Source organism: Canis aureus, chromosome 8 (assembly GCF_053574225.1).
Source record: "Canis aureus isolate CA01 chromosome 8, VMU_Caureus_v.1.0, whole genome shotgun sequence".
Taxonomy (NCBI): Eukaryota; Metazoa; Chordata; class Mammalia; order Carnivora; family Canidae; genus Canis; species Canis aureus.
In genome coordinates this window covers 22,422,963-22,446,074 of record NC_135618.1, presented here as the reverse complement: position 1 = coordinate 22,446,074, position 23,112 = coordinate 22,422,963, and the positions used below count along the sequence as shown (strand labels likewise).

Genomic DNA, 23,112 nt, shown 5'->3' with positions numbered 1-23,112 from the left:
TTTCATACGCCTGACCGCCACCCAGCCTCTCCTTCAGCGCCCATGTGCAAGGGTATCACCACCTCTTACGAGAATCCCCTTCAGTCACTGGGATGCTCTGTATTTCTAGAATTCTTGATATAGAAAGTTCCATACTGAGTTAACATATGCTTCCCACAACTTATTTGAAAGGAATCTGAAACCGGAAAGGAGGGAGATGAAGGATGTGCTATTGTTTAATTGGACCTAGAATGACATTAATTACATGTGTGGCCAATTTTCAATTATTGCTGTAAATATAGAGAAGAGAGTTATAGAGGGCAGTTGAAATTCACCAAGAATCATAAAATTTCAATATAATTTTAACTGCTTTCCTCATTCAGTGTTTTTCAGAGCTATCAGTATGGACCAAAACAGACTAAGTTCAAATTCTGCTTTTATTTGCTCTGTTTCTCAACAGCTAGAGGTGCCAGGAAGAAGAAGGGAGATAGGACAGTCCAGAAAGCAGATGATTATTGCCCAGCCCCATACCTAGTCAATCAACAAAATTCTAGTCTTGACTTTTTAAAGGAGAAACTAACCTCCAAGAATAGAAGAAGAAAACTCATGGGTCTGGGGAGATAGAAGAAAAGCTAAGGAGAGGGCTGGGCGCTATTTCTCATTTAGGGGGATTTTTATCAACTGGAGCTTCTTGTGAAATCTTTTCTTGCCTTCCATGAGGGAATACCCCTGTGGCAATTCAACCCCTTGGAAGACTCCTTCTGTGTCCCCGAACATCACCCACCTGTTCCAGAAGCAGCAGTGGACACCAGAGAAGCCCTCGCCTTCCTGCAGGTGCAGCACCAGAGAGAAGCTCACCATGCTCCCAGAGTGCCCTGAGGGCGCAGGGGGGCTCCCACCCCCTCAGGTACCTTGACCCTCTCTGAGAAACCAGGGGCCCCAAATCTACCTGTGACAGCACAGATTGGGGAGATACACTTTGCCTCCTAACTTTCTAGCCAACTAACATTTCAACCTGACCATTGAGTGAAGGGGCCCTGCATGTCCTTGGGTCCTCTTGGAGGGGCATGCTAAAGGGCCCTGTCACAGCCAGTAGCTTCATTTTCCTTCAAGCACTCCCTCTTCAATCTAGTTAAAGAAATTTTAGGGATGCCTGGGTGGCTCAGCAGTTGAGCACCTGCCTTTGGCTCAGGGCATGATCCCCGAGTCCCAGGATCGAGTCCCACATGGGGCTCCCTTCATGGAGCCTGCTTCTCCCTCTGCCTATGTCTCTGCCTCTCTCTGTGTGTCTCTCATAAATAAGTAACTAAAATCTTTTTTAAAAAATTTTAAACAGTAAAATATACAAGTCATGTATGCTCATCACAGAAAATTAAAAGATACAGTTAAGTCAGAAGAAAAAAAAGCCTATAATTGGAGATAACTGATAGCATTTGCTTTTTATCCATTCAAGCAGGAGTCTATTCAAAATGCTATCTTGAAACCTATTTTTACTTAAAAACATATCATGAACATATGTTCATGTCAGTAAACATACATTTACATCATCATTTTTAAAATTTTTTAAATTTAAAAATTTTTTTATACATCATCATTTTTAATTCCTGCATATTATCCTACTGGTTCCATTTAACTTGTTTAGCTAATCTCTCATTGAAGATGTGTGTTTTCAGTTTTTTCCATCGTAAACACCGTAGTGTCCATTTAAATGCATGTGTATTTGCACACTGTTTAACAGCCTAATTAAGATGTTTGCCATGTGCTGTGCAACATGCATACACGTGTGCACACACACAGAATCAGCCAGCTACATTTTTCTCTGAGCAGCATCCTCTTTTGGGAGGTCTGAACTCCTTAATGTATCACCCCAGTGAGCCTTTCCCAGAGGTGTCAGAGACAGTGAAAGGGACCAGAGAAGTCTCACTCTGCCTTCAATTGCTAAGAGGCCTCCCAGCTGACTTCCATGGAACTGGGCCTTGTGTGGCCCTCTCTAATGATTTACCAGTGAACGAACGATTCCCCAAGAAGCAGTGTGTCATAGCGGGAGGAGCACTGGCATCAGAGAGCCCCGGGCTGGCTACTTGGACTGTCTGAGCTTTAATTTCCCCATTTATAAATTAAAGATAACTACTTATTTCACAGCATTATTATGAGAACTCAGTGAAATAATGTGAGTAAAGAAACTATATTATTTAGAATCAGATTCAACTCAACTGATGACAACCTCAAACTGACAGTGGATAAAATAGGACACAATTTGTTCCCCTCTCATGTGAAAGTCTATGCAGACCATCCATGACATTGTGTTTTGTTGCTGAGGAGGAGTAACATGCCTTAGCCTCATTGGCCAAGATGATAGAACCTACTTTCCTAGTAGCAGAGTAGAGGAAGAAGAGTGGGCAAAGTGCAAATGCACTATCTTTTAAGGAAGACTTCCAGAAGCCACTGCACTGCACTTTCTCTTATACACAATTATACAGAATAGACATCAGGGAAAGATTGGGAACTATATAATCTTTATTCTGGGAGGCCTTGAACCCAACAAAAAAGTGTATTACTATGGCAAACAGCAGAAGGGCAGAGCACATCATGGGGGACAACTAAATCTTGCCATTGCATCATCAATCACAGTTGCTGGTCTATAAGTGATTCTGTGTTTGTGAGCATTCTCCTATCTTTTTCTCTCTCTTTTTACTTGCTAAAAGCATATACCTTTATATTTCTCAAGTCATGTGTTTTTCCTTTGAACCACAACTCGGCCACTGCGGCGCCATAGAGATCCTAGAAGAGGGAATCAGGGAACTTGTTCCAGTTCTCTGTATTCCAAGAGGAAGCTTTGCTTTTGTTGAGATGACTGAGGGGCCCTGTGGCTGCTTCTACTTAGATACATCAGCAGTGGGACACTGAGGTTATGACACTGCACATGGGGTCCTTTGCTGGGAAGACAGGGAAGGAAGGCTAAGCATAGATATGTGGAGATTCATTTCCTCAGTGAATCCTACCTCAGAGGCTGCCTTCCTATTTTAGGAACTTTTTTTTCAATTATTAGTCTTTGGTCCCTGGTGGGAAATTTTAACAGACCCCCATAGCCAGAGTCCTGGAAAAAGGCAAGCCAGTTCCTGTGATTTTTTTTTTTATCACTCCTGCATTTCCTCACTATCATTTATGCTTCCTTTGGGAGCAAAATTGAATCTCAGGCATCAACACAGGAGGGGATGTGTGTGTGTGTCTGTATGTGTGTCTGTGTGTCTGTGTGTAAAAGACAAACAGACACACACATTCACATTTAGACCCACTCACTCCACTCAGTCAAACACACTCTCCTATTCAGCCTGGAATAAGGCCAGAGGGTTTGGGCTTCACTCATCAGAAGCAGTACCTTGTACATATCAGGTAAATGGGGGTGGTGATACAGCCTTCTTTAAGGTCCCTTCCTGTCCTAGCATTCTTTGAGTGGTGGTAGGTCTTGAGGTGAAAGTGTTCCATCCCTGACTTCTAGAATACACAGAGATCAAATTATAGGACTATTTTTATTTGCTAGAAGTTTTAGAAGATAATTCATCACAAATTACCAGACACCAGCAATTGTTCCAGCCTAGATTCTCCCTGGGTAGCTTAGCAGGTCCCTTGGGTGCCCTTTTCAGCTTGAGAATCAGGGTGATAGAGTGGTGGAAAGAGCAGGGCTATGGAGACAAACAGATGTAGATTCAAATCCTAGATAAACCCCCTATAACTTCTGTGACTTGGTGCACATTAGCTGAGCTTTCTGGACCTCCAATTCTCTGGCTGTAAATTAAAGCAACAATTTATCTTTCATAAGAGTGTACGGATAAGGGAGACAATGTTTCTAGAGCATTTAACACAGAGCCTGGCACACAGTAAGCATTCAGTAGGTGCCTGTCCTCCTAGCTTTGGAGGAACCATGTGAAGAAAGTGAATTGAAGGGAGTAAAATGGAAAGGGGGAGGGGAGACAGAAAGTGTACAAAAATGAAAAGAATGATATGTGATGTGTTTCTAATGCACCAAAGATACCCTCAGCTACATCTGGGTTGTGCCCTTGACACCTCAGGTTCTTGATTGACCAGAACTGAACCCAAGACTATGTAGATCCAAATTTAAAGTAATACTGCCACCTGGTGGCCAAATGCATGCACTTTGTAAATCTTCCAAAGGTGAAACAAGCTTCCAGTTCTAGATATATTTTGAAAGCAATCTGTAAATTGTAAGGGACTGTTTGAATTCTTTCACTCATGTCACAAGTATATTGTTTTCCTACATTCCAGGTGCTATTCTTAAGGCTAGGGACACCACAGAGAAAGTCCCTGCTCTCCCAGAATTTATATCACACAGGGAAGTAACAGACAAAAACAAGTTAGCAGATGAATTGGAAAGAAAATTTGAGATAGAGATCCAGATGAAAAGATCATGCAGCAGTAGGTTATGATAGAGAGTGACTACAAATAGAAAATACTTCTCTGAGGAATAAAATGTAGGCTGGTGACTTGAATGATGATAAACTAGCCATGTGAGGTTGTCCAGGCAGAGCAATACATGCAGAGGGCACGGCCAAGTGCAAAGGCACATCAGGAATGAGGGGTGTGCATGGGAGAAGCACGGGGCACAGGTGGGGAGTGTAAAGAGTAAGGAGAGTGGCTACTGGCCCCCTCAGAAAGCAGGGCAGGGCCAGATCGTGTGGCCATGTTGACCTTGGTGATGACCTTGGTGATGATCCAATAAACCCAAAGGTTTATTGGAATGGAGAAAGCAAGGACTGGGGTATTCTGATTTATATTTATAAAGCTCAGTCTGGCTGCTGTGTGGAGAATGGATTTGGGTGGGCCAGCATGGAATGAAGGAGACCAGTCTAGAAGTTTCTGTTGAGGTCCAGTTGAGGCCTGAGTGGAAGCTTGGACTAGGGTGGTAGTCTGGAATTGGAGCAATGGGGACAGAGTGGAGATTTCTTTTGGAGTTGTAACTATCCTGTCAATGGACTGGAGAAAAGAAGGGGATCAAAGATGGCTCCCACATCTTTAATTTGGGAACTAGGGATATGTCAGTGCTTTATTCAGCATATTCTCAGAAGCCGAGTTCATAAATAATATTTGGAGAAGAACAAGCCTCAGATTCCAGGGTGACTAACATGGATATCTCCTTGCCTCAGAGAATACAGCGCAGCACTGAAATTCTGCAAGACCTTACCAACAGGAACATCTCCGACTTCTTGGTAAAAACATATCCTGCTCTTATACGAAGCAGGTAAGAAGAGATTCTTTCATACTTTACATCCTGGCTCCCTGTAGAAAATATTAACTAGAGAGAAAAAATTTATTTGTACAACTTACCAACAATCAGGGCAGTGGAAAAAAAAAATCAGGGCAGTGGAAAATTTTTTCCCCCTGATTTACCCAAAAAAGCAATTGAGACAAATACAAGTAAAATGTAACTTAAGATTAATTCTGTTTTTGTTTTTTGTTTTATTTAGGCCAGTCTTCAAGTTTAACCCATGCACCATTAAAAATAAAATAAGAAAGCATAGAATGTATCCAATAATGCAGCCTCATGTTTCAGCTAAGAAAGACAATGTTTGGAGGGAGAGTAAAGGAGAAAAAGGAGAAAGGAGAGAAGCAAGTGAGAAAGGAAGAAGCAAAAAGGAGAATGGAACAAATCAGACCAACATAGGAAAAAAGCAGTGGGATGGCAGCATGGGAGGGAGCCCACAGGTTGGCCAGGGTTAACTGCTCCTTATCACGCCCTCGCTGTAAATTATCATCTCGATCCTTGCCCTTCAGTGTGCCAATGAGCTCTTCTGTGAGTGCCCCCTCTCAGCTCTGCAGCTGCTCTTCCCAGGCCCACAGGGGGGAAGAGCAGCTTTAACAGTCCCCATCAGAGCTTGACAAGAGCATGTTGTGAAAAGGGGATCATAGGGAACCCTGATCCAGCCCCCAAGTGCGCTGGGGCCTTAAAATAAAACATACTGTTTAATTTTCATAGTCCTTTCAGTTGCTTCCTCTGCCAGACCCTGAACAAAGGATAGATGGCCTTGGTTAACTAGAACACGCTGCCAGTGGTGAGAGCCGCTGCTGAGAAGGCAGTGCCAAGCCAGCATTAGCAAAATGAAAAACACCTTTCAAGCACAAAAATGAAAGCAAGAGTGCATAATATTTATTCAATAATGCAATAAAACAACAACCATCCCAAACTTTGTTCTCAGCAGCAAATTTGCAATATGGATTTTGGGGTTTTGTGCTTGATGACAGTGATAGTTTGTGGGCCTGAACTATGAGGTCTAGAATTGGCATCTGCTCATTACTTGTCTTATAATTTTACCCCTGATTGGCTGGAAATCAGTCTCAACTTTGGGCTTGTACTAAGTCAGAACTTCTCCCAAGTGTGCAGGTGATTAATAATAGGGTATTGTTTATGCAGAGTGGAAGATAGGAGGGCTGCAGCCTTCACTCTACACTGCTGTAGTGGTTGCCATATTTTCTGGTTCAGATGGTCTGACAAATGACCTGACCACGGGACCACCCAGAAAGCCCAGAATACAGGTTGTGACTTGGAGAGCCAGTGGTGGAACAGTCCTTCCTCTGCATGTGTATTTGGGCTGAGGCTCTGGGCTGGGAGGCTTCCACTTTGTTTGGATATCAGGAAATACAAAACTGCCCTGGAAGACTGAGTGGCCCCAATGAGTGTTTGGGAAGGAAAGTTAACACTACTACCTTTCTTATGGTATTCATTGTATGATTTGTTTTGGCTTTCAGCTTAAAGAGCAAATTCTGGGTCAATGAACAGAGGTAAGAAACTACTTTTGTAAGAAATTAAAATCTCAGGGGCACCTGGGTGGCTCATTTAGTTAAGCATCTGCCATGGGTTCAGGTCATAATCCGAGGGTCCTGGGATTGAGGCCCACATCTGGTTCCCTGCTGAGCAAGGGAGCCTGCTTCTCCCTCTCCTTTTGCAGCTACTCCTACTTGTGCTCTCTCTGTCAAATAAATAAATAAAATATTTTTTAAATAAAATATTTTTAAGAAGAAATAAAAATCTCAGATTGATCTATTTAAAATAATTGCACATTTTTAAAAAAGGCACACCTGGAGCCATGTGGGCTGTTCTGTGTATACTCAGGAATTCACAAGTCATGTCCTGAAGAATATGTGGGACCCAGAAGGTTCTCAGCAGTAGATCTCCTTGGAGGGTATATATGGGAGGCAATGTTCCCTGAAGAGGCATTCCAGAGCATTCTCACTCAGAGGGGGTCCTAAAACCTCAGAAGGATAACAATTTAGAGGGCTGTAGTGAGAGAACATTTAACTAAGCCCTGTTACTCTTTGGCCCATCCCTTTTGAGCCTTAGGGAGTCTGGCCCAGTCCCAGACTCACCCCGTTCCTGTGGCATTCTGGAGGCTCAAGTGGTTTCAGAGGTTTGGAGGATCATCCAGGAATATTCTGAGAGTGAGCTGACCTCCCAAGGTCCCTCAGGAATAGGGCCTCTAGAATGAATGCAGAGTTGATATTAACTTAATTTTTCTGAGTGGATTCTAAATCATGAAAGGGAAATCCTGCTTTTAGAATTGCTCCCAAGAGGGACTTGTGGGGCCTCAGTTGAAGCAGAACTGGGGAGTAGGACCAACTGAGTCCCTGAGAAATAAAGTTCCCCTCTTCTGTCTTGCCTAAGCAGCAGATTAATTTGTTCAATCAAGGAGTTTGGCTTTTATCCTGCTACTGAAGGGCTTTAAATGATAGCACAACAGGTCCAGATTGGTGTTGGTGCATGATCACTTTACACCTCCAAACAGTGTGGAAGATGGGTAAGAGCAGGAGAGATCCAGTGCCAGGACCCCAATTAAAGTGCTAAACGCAGAGTTAGGGCAGGGGATCTGCAAAGCACGGAAGTGGCACCAAAAATAAGTCATTGGTTGGGGTGTAGGGTGAGTCAGGGAAGACCTTAAAGAGAAGATGATGTAAGACAGATGCGTCCAAGTTGATCAGATGCTCAAAACAGGGAAAGGTATTCCTGGGAAGCTCACAGCCCCACATAGGCAGAGACACAAGGCAGCCTGGACCATCAGGGGCTCTGGAAGTGATCTGACATGGCTGGAATTTGCCACTCGTGGGAAGGCATAAGGAGGGGCGAAGTCGGAGAAGTGGGGAGAAACCAAACCCAGTAGAGATCAGGACTTATCCCGGGGGCAACAGCGAAGTGTTAATAGTTGGTTTGTGAAGTGGAGCTGTGTTGCTGACTAGTCCAGACAGTTCCCCTCCAAGTACACATTTCCCTACAGAAACTGAGAGAGCTATTGACAGGTATGAAGCACCACAGGCTTGGTTCTTGGCACTGACTTGAGGGCTTCTTGTTCCCTTGTCAGGTACGGAGGAATTTCCATTGGAGGAAAGCTCCCAATCCTCCCCATCACCGGGGAAGCACTTGTTGAATTTTTAAGCCACCTTGGCCAGATAATGAATGTGAGCGGGGTATGTAAACAACCTGGAGATTTGGGCAGAACTTTGGATGTGCTTGTGATCATGAAACAGAAATAATCATGAGTGCTAAGTGGGGGGAGGGGAAACCTTGTGCTTGTTCCTTATGGTTTTCTAGGGCCCTATCACCAGAGAGGCCTCTAAAGAAATGCCTGCTTTCCTTAAACATCTAGAAACTGAAGACAACATTAAGGTATTGGTTCTACATAATCTGCCCTAGAGCTAAAAATTCACGCAAGCTAGTGATTTTATTGTCCCAACTTAATTACATTCCCTCCCTTCTGCTGCTGAAATCTAGCCTGGAATGTCTTCCAGCTGCCAAACCCTTCCTCCTCCTCACATTCTTTTTCCTGAAGCTCATTTTTTTCTTTAAACAGCTGGAGCACAGTCTAACAAAGCCCCCTCTCTGCCCTGTAGGTGTGGTTTAACAACAAAGGGTGGCATGCCCTGGTGAGCTTTCTCAACGTGGCACACAACGCCATCTTACGGACCAGCCTGCACAAGGACAAGAATCCTGAGGAGTATGGCATCACTGTCATAAGCCAGCCCCTGAACCTGACCAAGGAGCAGCTCTCAGAGATCACAGTGTAAGCCACCGTGGCCCCCAGCCTCACAGCCCACTGGTCACCCTTTCTACTCTGTGGACACCCCAAGATGATTCTCACTAACATGAGCTGCTGGGCTGGATGTCAAGGTTGTTAAGTCAGGCACACATGAACATGAGACTTTCAAAGGCCTCGTGTATCAAACTGCTTGGCCATTCTTTCTCTTCGTATTTATTTAGAAAGTAAGCATATATTTGGTTCTCTTCCCTTTTGGCTCTTGATAGCAAGTTGCTCCTGGAGCTTACACAAATATTCTCCTTACCAGTTTGCAAAGTGGCTGCCGGGAACTAGGAAAGTTGAGCCAATCTTTCATCTCCCTGGGAATAATCGTCTTAGATTCTCGTAATTTCCCTCAGATGGCCAGGCTTTCAAGATGTCAACAGATCCTAGCCTTCCTCAAGCTTAGGCTCTTACTGCATAGCTTCAGGCAGTAAAAGACATCAAACTTGTGCAATTCGTAGTGTATGTGTGCTCTGTTTGAGACCTGACTTTGGCAGGAATGGCTTTGTTAGTGTGAACTTCTTCTGGCAAGCTATGAGGGTCCTCCTGTTCCTATCCCAGTGTATTCGGTGCCCTGAACTTGCCCTGAACATGCCAAGTGTCATTGGCTAAAACTTGGGCACTAGTCACTGAGCATTCCTTTGGACACCCTCTGAGGCCCTCAACTGAGGAAATATAGTCTGTTCTATGAGGAAATAGAGTCTGTTGAATCTGAAATAAAACATAGGAGTCTTCTGTGGTTATAAAGGTAGTATATAAAATAGTGTGTGTTCATTAAATAAAGTTTATAAAACAGAGTTTTTAAAACTTATTTTCTACAACCCTACCCAGTTTTGGACCTTACCTCTAAACATTTATGTATGTTTCCTTCCAGTTTATTCTCTTCTTCCTACATGTGTGGATCATGTTCTTTGTAGTTTCATCAGCACAGGGACCAGCATATGTGGTGCCTTGTGGGAATTAGCAAAAAGTGCTCTTTCTCTGTGTAGGCACTGTCCCACGCCAGAGCTGTGGCTGGTGTGTGAAGCTCAGGTGGGACTTCAGCCCACACCTACCCCTTAGCCACATGCTTTCTCAGTGATCCAGGAAATGGTGAATGGAGCCAAGCTTCTATAGAACTGACATGTTCTCTTTTCACTTAAATTTGCATTATGAATATATGCCCATGTTGTGATACATGAGTGAACAAGATTTCGCAGACATAGAAAATTCAAGAGTTATCTATAGACAAATTATGGTATCTAATAAGAGCATTATAGTGTATGAGATTACTATAAGAATCCATTTCTATGCACCATCAACAAATAATTAGAAAATATAATAAAATTTGTTTATTTTATTAACATGGGAAAATATTTGATATTAACATTAATGTTAGTAGTCAGTAGTAACATGGAACAGGAAACCCACAAATATCCATTTAACCTTGACCCAGTTTGATTAGCACAACTGAGTGAAACGAGCAGCTTCCAAGGTATTCTGGAGGCCATTACCTCCCACCTCCAGTTGGGTAAGGCCTTTCCAGAGCCTAACTTCATCCTTCTGTTTCTGCTCCTCCTTCTTCACCTCTCTCTCCTGGTGTCTCATCCTGCTGCAGGCTGACCGCTTCAGTGGATGCTGTGGTTGCCATCTGTGTGATTTTCGCCATGTCCTTTGTCCCAGCCAGCTTTGTCCTTTATTTGATCCAGGAGAGGGTAAACAAAGCCAAGCACCTCCAGTTTGTCAGCGGAGTGAGTCCCACTACCTATTGGCTGACCAACTTCCTCTGGGACATTGTAAGTGTCAGGTCATGGCACCTCCCTTGCCTTCATGGGCCCAACATGGGCAGGTATTTGTCTGCTCCAAGAGGATATGGCAGGGTGGGGCTCTTGTACTGCCAGGGCTGTTAGCAGGTGCTGTGCTAAGGGCTTTGTGTGTTTGCTGGCTCTTGGAAAGGCACAGAATTAGGAGCTCCAAGCTGGGGAAGGCTCAGCTTAACAACTGCTGAGTTGGGGCTCTACGTGCCCTCCACCAAGGGGCCTTCTGACCCACTGAATAATCACTGCACCACAGGCATGATGCTGGCTTTCCTGTGAATAATCTGGAGCTGAAGAGGTAATACCAAGAGGCCCTTCATCCTACATTCTCTTCTTACACCCTTTCCAAAGGGGGAAGGATGGAACTTCTCCTGTGGTAGAGTCACCAAGTAAATATAGAACATTGATTAAATTTAAATTTCAGATAAACCAATTAATGATTTTAGTATAAGCATATCCCACCCACCCCCCCTAAATATTGCATGGGACTTACTTATACTAAAAAAATTATTTGTTGTTTATCTGAAACTCAAATTTAAATGAACATCCAATATTTTTATTGGCTAAATCTGACAACCCTACTCAGTGGTGTTACTTTGCTTTCCCAAAGTAACCAGACCTCCACTAAATGAGATTAGCACCACTTTAGGTAAAATAAAGAGAAAATTATTTACCAAGTCAACAGCAAACTGCTGCCTCTCTTAGAACCAGGATTGTTGGGGGCAGGAAGGAGTCAGAAATAAACTGGCAGCAAAGCCCTAGTTATAATGTAGCAGGGATCATTATGACAAATATTAGGGTTATAAAGACATGGTTTCTTTTATCTTTGCTTCCTAAATGCAGCCATCACTGAACAATACAAAACCAGAAATCATCAGTAGCAACTAAATTCTTTCTGGTCTGCCCTATCTACCTGAGAAAACACGTTCAAATGCATGTTTTCACTTTGGACAAAAACATCACTTGTAGCTACCCACCCTCCCCTGTGCTTTAAGCATGAAAAGGAGCTAGGCTCACCTGCACTGAAAAGCTATTAAAATCCTGGGGTTTGCATTTTATTTTTTTTTTTAAAGACAAGGATTATAGAATTTACACTTCGAGCTGACCCATGCATGTGCCTAGCTACAGAGATCTGTGAGCCTAAGGAGATATATGTGGATAGCAGGATAGAGTGTCTGAAAGTGTCTAGCAAATAGACACTTGGCTGGACAATAAAGAGTTAGAAGATGATGAATATGACACTAGCAGGCTTCTGAGGCTCTAGAATTTTAAGGCCGGCCTGAAATCTGAACTCTAGGATCTATAGTGTTGGAGCTTAGCATCCTCATTAGCCAGCAGCAAAAAGATATCATATATGCCTGAGGGTCAATGTTAAGTGAATGAACAAACACGTATTGTTTATATAATTCACTCAGCTCAGATAAAATGTTTTAAGTACTTATTTTTTATACACCATGTATTTTCTTTTAAATTTTGAAACAATCACAAAATTGTCATAAATATAGTTCAAGACTATTTTTCTGGGCCACTTGAGGGTAACTTCCCAAAAGATGACCTTTGCGTGCGTACACACACACACACACACCCTAGCACCTCTGGTGTCTACCTCCTATTAATGAAGACACACCCCATACAATCACAACATAACTGTCAACACCAGGACACTAGCATGATGTGTCACCTCCATCTTTTCCTCAGACCCCACTCAAATTTCACCAATTGCCCCAATAATGTCTTTTATAGGAAAGGATCTAGCTCAGAGTCATTGCATTTAGTTGTCCTGTTCAGTCCCCTTCAGCCTGGAATGGTTCCTAGTCTTTTCTTGACATGCACAGCCTTGACACTTTTGAAAATCACAGGCCAGTTATTTTGCAAAATGTCATTTAATTTGAGTTTGCCTGATGTTTTCTCATGATTGGATCCAGTTTATGGCAGTGGTATCATGAGAGCATGCTTTCCTTCTCACTGCATCTGACCAGGTAGCTTCGGATTTCAGTTTGTTCTATTACTGATGATGGTCACTGTGGTCACTTGATTTAGATGGTGTCTGCCGAGCTCCTCTACTGTAAGGTTACTATTTTCCCCTTTATAATTAATAAGAATTGGGGGAGTGGTACTTTGAAGCTATGTAAATATCCTATGTTATCAAACTTCCCATTTATTCATTTATTTGTGTGTGCCTGCATAGAGTCATGGTTCCTATGTTAATAAGTTACAATCTGATACTATTCTTACTTATTCTTTTTTTTAAGATTTTATTTATTTATTCATGAGAGACAGAGACAGAGAGACAGAGACAGAGACAGAGGCAGAGGGAGAAGCAGGCTCCATGCAGGGAGCCCGACATGGGACTCGATCCTGGGTCTCCAGGATCACACCCTGGGCTGAAGGCAGGCACTAAACTGCTGAGCCACCTGGGCTGCCCCCCATTCTTAGTTATTCTGATGCTGAAATTATCCTGCTTAGCCAGTGGGAGCCCCTTCAGGCTGGCTTTTGTTTCCTCTTGTGTCTCCATCTTACTTGAGCACCTGCCTGCTCTCTGGCACAGTGAGATGTTCCAGGCTCATCCTGCACTTCCTGCAGCGCTGTCCTGGAATTAGCCATCTCCACGAGGAGCCCTGGTTCCTTTCAGTGGAAAAGGTTCCTCAGAAACCAAGATCTCGATGCTAGATATGGTCACTGCCACTGAGGTATCAGTGGTTTCAGGCCTTCTCAGGGGAGAGAACTAGAGACACGTGTGTATGTACATAGACAGGCACACATTTACATCTGTATTTCTCTGTCTACACACCAAACAATATATGAGTTCACTAAAACCCCTAATTCTAATCCAACACTACAGGCTGTCTATCCATCCATATTTGTGACTCTTCTCCACGAGTGAGAAACTGGCTTCTATTACCCCACGAGTGAGAAACTGGCTTCTATTACCCCTGATTCATGTACCTACCCGAGCAGTACACCTGTATGTAATAAGTGTCCCATCTCTGCCACCATCCTCTCCCTCATGTGGAGACACCCACCCCTCCCTGCTCTAGCTGCCCCCCATTTGGAGGTCCTCCTCATTCTTCTCTGGCTCTGATAGCCCCAATCAGATCAGCCCCCTATAAGCCCCCTACACCTTCATACACCGCGCACCAGCCTACCTTCTGTGGGATGTCCTCCTCACCCTTCTCAGTTCTCATCCTGCTTGGGACCACTGTGACACCTGTAACCCCACTGTGGCTGCCCACCTCTCCCTATCTGTCCTAATGGCTTTAGGACTGAATTGTGTAGGAAGGTGAAGGAAAGGGATAAAGTGGTAAAAGGTTATCATCTATTTAAACTTCATGAGGCCGAGGACTAAATATTTTAGATTTTTCTAAATTCAGGAGACATGCTTAGAAAGTAGAATCAATAGGACTTTGTGACCAATTAGAGAAAATGAGAGATCAGGTGGAAAATTCTAATTCATTCTCTCAAAAGATAGAGGCTAAGGTTTCCTGCACTGGAAGTGGAAGTGGGGAGGGGTAGGAGGACTAGGGACAACCTAATGTACGTTCGCTAATGGAGAACGGTTTAGACAAATAGCATCAGAATCCCAGACCATTATAAGTGCCGGAGGAGCCTGGCCCAGCCCTTGTTCTACAGAACAGAAAACAGAGGTCCCAAAAGGTTAAATTTCTTATTCTCTTCTCTCTTCAAGATGAATTATGCTGTGAGCGCTGCACTGGTGGTGGGGATCTTTGTTGGGTTTCAGAAGAAAGCCTACACTTCTCCAGAAAATCTTCCTGCCCTCATTGCACTGCTCATGCTGTACGGGTGAGTTGTTCGGGCCATTAGCTAATGCCACCAAAAGGGAGGCCAGGGACAGGTCATGCTCTTCTGACAGAAAACCAGGGTTTCTGGCAGCCAGATTAGCTTCCAGCCTCCAGCAGGATGTGCAGCTACTGAGCAGGAATCAGGCTGGCTTCTGTTTCAGACTCCAGGTATTTCTGAGGCTCAAGTGAATCTTCTTCCACTCACACTGGGGCCTGCCCAGGGTCTGGGAGTCCGTCACTCCCCTGCCCCTCACATGGCTCTGATTCTGATTCATCCATAGCCAACCTGTCCATTTCAGTGTCTCCAACTGTACTGGCCAAGAGTTATTTGCACACAGAAGACTGCAGCTGAAAGGCTGCCCCTGGGCCAGGGCCAAAGGATGACACAGGGATTAAATCCTGTAGAATCGTAGAGCAAGGCTTGCAACTTTATATCCAGGCCTTTGATGTACTGTGTACATACACTTGGACAAGTAATTACCCCATCAGGGCCTCAGTTTCCTCATCTGTAATGGAGATAATGGAGATAATGACACCTGGTCCTTCCCGTGGGGGTCAGGGAAGTCTTGCCAGGAGCAGTGGTCTCTATTCATCTCTCTTGGAAATAAAGAATTCAGAGGCCAGTGTAACTGTGACATACCAACTCAAGTCAAATGTAAAGATGAGCCTCCTAGGATCTCAGCGTAGCTTTGCTGATCCACCTGTAGAGTGGGAAGCATTGCAGTGTAGACACTGCACTTCCACCTTGTTAAAGGCACATTCACAGCCACCATGTCACTTGCTTCTCACAAAACCCCCTTGACGTAGTCAGGGAAGGCATCATTATCTCCCTTCAAAGATGCGGAATGAAGACCAAGGGGTAGAGCAGCTTTCTGGTCTTCCTGGGACTCTCGCCAGTTCCCACATGTCACTCTGAGTTAGGGGAATGCATTGTATCTAGTGGTACAGCAAATGGAATGGAATATTGGTACTCTGTCCCACTGCATTGTGTCATTCCACACAGATGGGCAGTCATTCCCATGATGTACCCAGCATCCTTCCTGTTTGATGTCCCCAGCACAGCCTATGTGGCCTTGTCATGTGCTAATCTGTTCATCGGGATCAACAGCAGTGCCATCACCTTCATCTTGGAATTATTTGAGAATAACTGGGTGAGCATGACTTGCGTGGCTTCCTTGTTTGATTACTAAAATATTAAAGTATTTGATGATCAAGCAGAGCCACAGGCAAGTACTGTGGCTGGATAATCTTAGTATGTATGTGAATGCGAATGTGGCTTCCTCCTGTTCTCCCTCTCTCCCTCCTTCCCTTCACCTTCCCCCCTCCTCTTCCCTCCCTCCCTCCTTCCCATCTTTCCTTCCTTTTTTCTTTAAGCTCGCTTGATTCTAAGTTTATTTGTGTGCTCTGGGTGTCATGGTTTTCTGAGCTCATTCTGCAAGCTATAAATGACCTTTTGTGATCCTAAGCTTTTAGATTGATTGTCTTACTCCTTTAGGGTTTCCTTGGTGACTTTGGGTGTTAGTTTTTCTACACACACACATCCACACATGTAAGTAATGCATTCATGTGATTTCAAAATTAAAAGGGACCAAAAAGGCATACAAAGAAAGTTTTTCCTACCCCTGTTTTCCAATCACCTACTTTGCTTCCCCAGAGACAGCCTTTCATTTCAGTTTCTTGGATGTTCTGGCAGCAAATAAGCAAATGCATAAATTTTCTTTCTCCCAGTTTCTTACACAAATTGTAACAAGTAACATTTGTTATTCTACATGAAACTTAATTCAAAGGACAGAGTTATAAATCTATGATGCTAAATGACTCTTTTTTTTTTTAGTTTTTCAAAATACTTTTTCTTTTTTTTAATTTATTTTTTATTGGTGTTCAATTTGCCAACATATAGAATAACACCCAGTGCTCATCCCATCAAATGCCCCCCTCAGTGCCTGTCACCCAGTCACCCCCACCCCCCGCCCACCTCCCTACACCCCTAGTTCGTTTCCCAGAGTTAGGAGTCTCTCATGTTTTGTCTCCCTTTCTGATATTTCCCACTCATTTTTTCTCCTATGAGCTATCAAGTATAATTGTCCTGTCCACACTCCTCAGACTTCTCCTTGCCCAGAAAGAGCTAGCCAGGCTAACCCCCAAAACAATGGCAATGGCTCCAGGGCTGTCTCTGCTCCACATTCCCACTCCCAGCCGGCAGCTTCTGAGCCCTGGCTGTGGCTGGCCTGGAGCACTCTCAAGCACTGGCAGGCTGGCCAAGTGCCTGTGTCCCCATTGGCCTCTCTAGCCCGTTCCTCCCTCACTAGGACTTCAAGTTCAGAGGGTAGGCACCAGCCAGCACATCGGCATTGCTGTCCTGTGGTCCCTGTCCTCACTCCTACCTCCGGGCCCTGCCAGGAGAACCTAAGACAAATCTGCACTAACCCCCAGTCCTATGGCCTCATGAGTGATTCTTTCCCAGACCTTGTCAGACTTTCTGCAACCACTAAGCAAGAAACAAAACCCCATTTGTCCCACGACTGGTCAAAAATGGACCATGTCACAGTCAGACCCCAGAAGAGAGATGGATGAGAAAGAACACAGACTGCTGACGGCAGAGCCTCTGGCAGACTGAAAGAGTTCCTCTTCAGAACTGTTTGTCACGGGTTCACAGCCCACTAAGTTTTGAGAGATTGTGTTACTTCAGAATAAAGAGTAAGCTCAAAGCAACTCAAAATACTCTCCCTCCTGAGGCCTGCACTCATTTAGCCAAACATTTACCGAGCACACCCCCTCATAAAAGCTGGTTGCTTTCATGCACGTGATCAGATAGGCAGATGCTGCAGAGATTCCCAGGATCCCTCAAGAGACTCCCAGGTCCCACTAGCCACTGCCCCTACTGAGTCAAGACGTATCGAACACCATGTAATGGATGTGCTGATGTAAACACGTGTGACCTGCTCATCCCACCCTGCAAGAACTCCTGTTCCACCCAAGAAATGACCTGTGTGCCAAGCCAGGAACCGATATGAACCACAGTACCTGACATTCCATAAAACAGTGTGTGATAGGGCACCAAAAGAAGGAGACAGATAAGACACTGCAGACCAGAGTGGGACCAAAGAGCTGGGCTATAGGGCTCAGAGAAGCTAGGTAGAGGAAATTCAACTGGGCCTGGCTTGGAATAAGTAGGATTTTATTAGCCCATGTAACTAATAATGAGGTGCCTACTCTGAGCTAATCATTGAGTAAGGTAGTTAGAAAGTATCAAAATAATTAGGACCCAGTCTCTATTGTCTGGGGACCACTGACTAGTGGGAACAGCAGGCAAGTAAAAAATAATTAACCCTGGCTGACAATATTGTAAATACTAGGGGAGAAAAGTAGGTATTTTACATGGGAGCTTGAAAAGACTTTTGAGAGAAGGGGTTATGGTGCTAGTTTTTTCTTTAAGATTTATTTATTCATATATTTATCTATCTCACTATCTAGCTATTTATTTATTTATGTGGGAGAGGGAGAGAGAATCTCAAGCAGACTCCACACTGAGCGCAGAGCCTGATGCAGGGCTCAATCTCACAGCACTGAGATCATGACCTGAGCCAAAACAGAGAGTCAGGTGCTTAACAGACCAAGCCACCCAGGGACCCCTCCAGCTAACTTTCTAAAGAAGGACAGGAATCTGCCAGAGAAGAAAAGTGGGGAGAGCATTCTTTCCTAGCAGCAACAGTTAATAGGAACTGGGGGATGCAGAGGCCGATAAGCCTTCCCTTTGGCACGAGCTGAGCTAAGAGCAGATGAAAGACCTAGGACCTAGTGACAGCTCACAGCTGTACCAAAGGAGAGAGAACCAGGGCCGCACTCCCAGCAGCTGCTGCATCTCCTGGGAAGGCTCCTGTGTAGTTTCCAAGTGAGTCCACGTGACAGCTTCCCCAGACAGGCTAGTGGCACCTCCTGTGTGCTTGAATGGCTGGTGGCACCTCCCATGTGTATTCCAAAACCTCTGTATCTGCATCACAGATGTGTCCTGTGGCCAGCCTGGCTGCCGGGCCTCCCTCTGTCTGCAAGTCTTCCCCTGGTCCTGCCCTGTGAGGGCACCCAGGCCACACCCTGCTCAGGAGGGGGCAGGTGGTCTCAGTCCCCATTACTGACTGCCCTGCTTTTCTTTGTTTCAGACACTGCTCAGATTCAACGCCATGCTAAGGAAGCTGCTCATTATCTTCCCACACTTCTGCCTGGGCCGGGGCCTCATTGACCTGGCACTGAGCCAGGCTGTGACAGATGTCTACGCCCGGTTTGGTGGGTGGCATTCGAGGCCTGTGGAACATGGCCCTACATCCTCTGCGTGTGGGAGGGCTTGCAGCCTGGGCTGGGGCTGGGAGACACCTGGTTGGTCTGAGAGTGTCCTGCCCAGAAGGGATCAGCTGCCTCTGCCTCTTTGTCTGAGGAGCCCCAGGAGGTGTCACGAGCAGGCTCCTACTCATCCCTACTCTGATTAGAGACACCAGGATGAAGAGGGGTTCTCAGCTGTCGCTTACTCCTTTGCATAAGGCCTGTCCAGCTGGGCCAAATGTTGTAACTAGGTCTTTAGGGAAAGCTGGGGCAGCTGAATGGACTTAATTCCTGTCCCCAGGTGAGGAGCACTCTACAAATCCATTCCAGTGGGACCTGATTGGAAAGAACCTGGTTGCCATGGCAGCAGAAGGGGTGGTGTACTTGCTTCTGACTCTCTTCATCCAGCACCACTTCTTCCTCACCCGATGGTACGTTCAGGCCACTGCCCTAAGGATGCCAACAGGAGCTCATTGCATCTGTCCAGGGACTTGGCTTCACATCCATGTAGTCATCTCTTCTCCCACTAGCCCCACTCCATATGGGTTTTTACACCCTTAAAGCTTGGTTTGTTCTGAATTACACAAGGAGAGAGACAGTAAAATAGACTCATTGGAATTTATGAATTCCAACTTATTGGAATTCCAATTCCAAATTATGAAATTTAGAAATTATGAAGAATTTAAACTTTAAAGTATTTAAAATACAGTTTTTTTATTTTAGTCACTAATATTTAATCCCTCTCACTTCATTAACAGATACTCATTTTAAGTTGGAAAATAGCCTCGCAAATGATAATGGTTAAGGGAGATCCAAAGTAGAGGGAAATTCATGCATTCACAAGAAAATAGACAAAGTGGGCCCCTTTGCTAATTAGAGATTTGAGAGTGGAGACAGGGAGTAATATCATCCCTTGGGGGTGATATCCAAGGCGGCTAAAGCCAGGGGCAGGTGTGAAGGGTGAGGGGCGGTGATTGTGCCCCCCTGAGGCGGGAGGCAGAGGTGGGCAGTAACTGCCAACTGTGACCCAGCCCAGCAGTGCCATTCTTCCCTGGCTTCTTGACCCAGGCTTTGCCTCATTCTGACACAAGCCCCCAGGTTTCCAGAAGGCTATCCCTCTGCCATCCAGGCTGACCTTCACTAGGGCTCTGCCCAGGGCTCTGAACTGCAAATCACTGGGTCCTTAGAACACGCTTTCCTGGACAGTGTTTTGTTCCTTATCTTTTCATCCTCTCAGGCTGAGTCTGGCTATATGCAAATAAAGATTCAGAGGACCTGTTTTAGGTTTTGATCCATAGGGAATCAAGTTACTAGAAACGAATCTACCTCCCTACTCACAGGGTTGTGAGGATTTAACGAGATAATAGGCATCAACACACTTGGAATAAAATGATGTGACCATGAAGTGGTGCTAGTTATGGGGGACAATGTGAGGAATTGATGTCCATGGGACACTCAGCCCTCACAGGCCCCCCCTCTGTGCCTTTGGCCACATCTTGAAGAAACCTTGCAGTAGGAGAGAAGAGGCAGGCTTATTTACCAAAACTAATTAGCTTCAAATTCTGATGTCAAATAATTGAGCAAGTCTGGCCACGTTGAGCCTGAAACAGCACCGGAGGATCATTCGATGATCTCTGGCTACAGGAAGCCCACAGCCATGCTGAGAGGCAACCAGGTAAAGAGAAGAAGGGAAGGGCAGAAGAAAGGGTAATTTTGGTAGAGGACATGCTAATGTGAGGAGTTCAGGATGGCTGTGAAGGGGGAAATTGAGAGGGATGAGTGAGAGAGGAGCACGGAGAGGTAAGCAGAGCCAAGTCCTGAAGTGCCCTCACCTTGGTGAGGACTTCAAGTTTAAGCCTGAGGGCAGCAGGGAGCTGTTAGGGTGTTTTACTAAGGCAGGTAAATGATCTGCCAGGACTAGAAGCAGAGAGACCAGGCAGGAGGCCGTGTTGGCACCCAAGCAAGAGTCAGCGGTAGCCTGGGTAGGAGTAGGGGTGAGGGGAGATAGAGAAAACATAGGTCAATTGGATAAATGGTAGACAGGACAAGATTTAGAGATGAATCAGATGAGGCCAACAAGAGAGGAAGGAAAGACGATAGGCCAAGGTGATCAGGAAGGGTTTCAAAAGAGGCTGTGTCTTTAAGGATGAGGAGGCTTCTGTCTGTCAGGGCAGGAGGAAGAGAAGGCTGAGGCACTGGAAATGCCTGCAGAGGCTGGGAATCAGGGAAGATTAGCAGGGGCTGGGGACCAAGGCTTGATCAAATGGTTGGGAGAGGAGTTAGTTCAAGACATAAGTGGGAGACGGGTGACGTTTACTGAGTGCTTACCATAGATGAAGTGTTTTAGTTATGATAGCAGCTGCCAGGATTTGAGTTCTGACGCTGTGTCAGAGGCTGTGCCAAGTTCATCTTCTCCACAGTCCTGTGAGGTAGACACTGTTATCCCCTCCCTACCGAATGGCTGAAGGAAGTTGAAGGAGGTTTAGAGGTTCAGTGACATGCCCAAGGTCACACACAGAAAGGCCAGGACTGGAAACCAGGGACACTGTGCACCAACACAGTCCTGTCTCCTTTACTTCCTCTAGGGTTTCTGAGCCTGCTAAGGAGCCCATCATAGATGAAGATGATGATGTGGCTGAAGAAAGACAAAGAATTATTAGTGGGGGAAATAAAACTGATATCTTACGGCTAAATGAACTAACCAAGGTAAGGAACTAGGTGTAGATGACTGAGGTTGGCAGGGCCAGTCTGAGTCCAGAGATGGCACAACATTGTAATTTTCCTTTTGTAGAATAAGCAATATTACCTATGCAAGCAATTCATTTTCCTAATTTTATGTAAGATTGTCATCACTGTGTTGTAATTTGCCAAGAACTTCTAATTCCAGGGCATTCTCTCTAATGTTCATCTAGGGCACCAGCACAGGGCTCAGTATGAGCCCTTATGACTGAGCCTCACTAATCCTTTTCCCCTCCATCTCTGCACAACCGTGCAGTGTCCTGGGGCTCACAACACCTCAGTGAACACCCACCAGTATATAGTAACCTCGTCATGTCGGTAGTTCTCACCTCAACTGTCCTGTGCTCCTGCTCTCTCCTCTCTTCCCTCTCTAACCCTCTCTCAGTTCTCAGTCCAGTTTCTCTGCATCCTGCAGATCTATTCAGGCACCTCCAGCCCAGCAGTGGACAGGCTATGTGTCGGAGTCCGCCCTGGAGAGGTGGGTACCCAGCAAAATCCTGTGCATGCCTCTTCTCCCCGCTAAAGCAGAGCTATCTCAAAGAAATCAAATGTAACCACATAGGTCATTTTAAATTTCCCAGCAGCCCCATGAAAAAGGTAAAAAAAAAAAAGAAAACAGGTGAAATTAATCTTGATCTTTTACCCAATATATCTGAAATATTGTCACATCAACATGTAATTTATATAAAACATTATTGATAGAATATTTTGCATTTTTTTTTTAGTTTTCAAAATCCAGGGTGGTTTTACACATACAGCACATGTCAGTTCAGACTAGATGCATATCAAGTGCTCAGTGGTCATTGTAAGGGAGGAAAATCTACCCTTCTGGGTTCTCTTGGTAGGGCTTTGTAAATTGGACTGATGGAAGACAGATTAAGAAGAGAAAAGCAAACAGACATTTATTAACATGTGCATGGCACATGCACAAAGGAATGATCAGAAATAAATGACACAAGCAGTGGTTAGAATTTGGGCTTATATAGCTTCTTGACAAAGGAATGATACATTTTTAGAGAAGTGACGTGACAAAGGAAAAGGACCATAAGTCAGTAGGGGTGGCAAATAATAGAAAGGCAAATATGGGGTAAACTAATGCTAAATAAAGACTAGTTAGTGAAGTTTGCTATGTAGATACTTCTGGCACTGTCTCCAGACTCTAAAGTTGCTACTGGCAGTTAACTTTTGCTCTTCCTGGTAGAGAGGACAAGAGGGGACACCTTATAAATATATGCCCCACTTTTAGCCAAACAGGGAAGGGAAGAGAGCTTTTCTTGTATCTGCTACTTCTTAATTCCCTTCAGCTCAAAGTCATCCTTACACCAAAGTAGCATATCTTGGGGTGGCAAACTCAGCTAGCCTATTCCACACATGTCTAGTGGCCTCAGTAATGGCAGCACA

At 44.8% G+C, this 23,112-nt stretch overlaps 1 protein-coding gene and 2 long non-coding RNA genes across 4 annotated transcripts in view; 1 reads left to right on the top strand and 2 right to left on the bottom strand.

Annotated features, from left to right (window-relative positions):
• The window catches only part of LOC144318477 (uncharacterized), a 126,263-nt gene that overhangs the window by 38,185 nt on the left and 64,966 nt on the right, over nt 1-23,112 (bottom strand). The gene's annotated exons all lie outside the window — the stretch shown is intronic.
• Nucleotides 1-23,112, top strand: part of ABCA4 (ATP binding cassette subfamily A member 4) — a 128,103-nt gene that overhangs the window by 88,515 nt on the left and 16,476 nt on the right. The window contains exons 30-42 of the mRNA XM_077905490.1: nt 700-886; nt 5,142-5,236; nt 6,742-6,774; nt 8,346-8,451; nt 8,576-8,650; nt 8,875-9,044; nt 10,660-10,837; nt 14,544-14,659; nt 15,662-15,809; nt 18,816-18,939; nt 19,274-19,403; nt 21,558-21,678; nt 22,127-22,189. Of these exons, the coding sequence (XP_077761616.1) occupies nt 700-886; nt 5,142-5,236; nt 6,742-6,774; nt 8,346-8,451; nt 8,576-8,650; nt 8,875-9,044; nt 10,660-10,837; nt 14,544-14,659; nt 15,662-15,809; nt 18,816-18,939; nt 19,274-19,403; nt 21,558-21,678; nt 22,127-22,189 (1,546 nt within the window). The remainder of the gene's footprint in view (nt 1-699; nt 887-5,141; nt 5,237-6,741; nt 6,775-8,345; nt 8,452-8,575; nt 8,651-8,874; nt 9,045-10,659; nt 10,838-14,543; nt 14,660-15,661; nt 15,810-18,815; nt 18,940-19,273; nt 19,404-21,557; nt 21,679-22,126; nt 22,190-23,112) is intronic.
• Nucleotides 6,175-7,817, bottom strand: LOC144318479 (uncharacterized). Its single transcript, XR_013384406.1, has 3 exons — nt 7,360-7,817; nt 7,072-7,238; nt 6,175-6,962 (listed from the first exon to the last, which is right to left on the bottom strand). It is a non-coding gene; the product is annotated as an uncharacterized LOC144318479 (long non-coding RNA).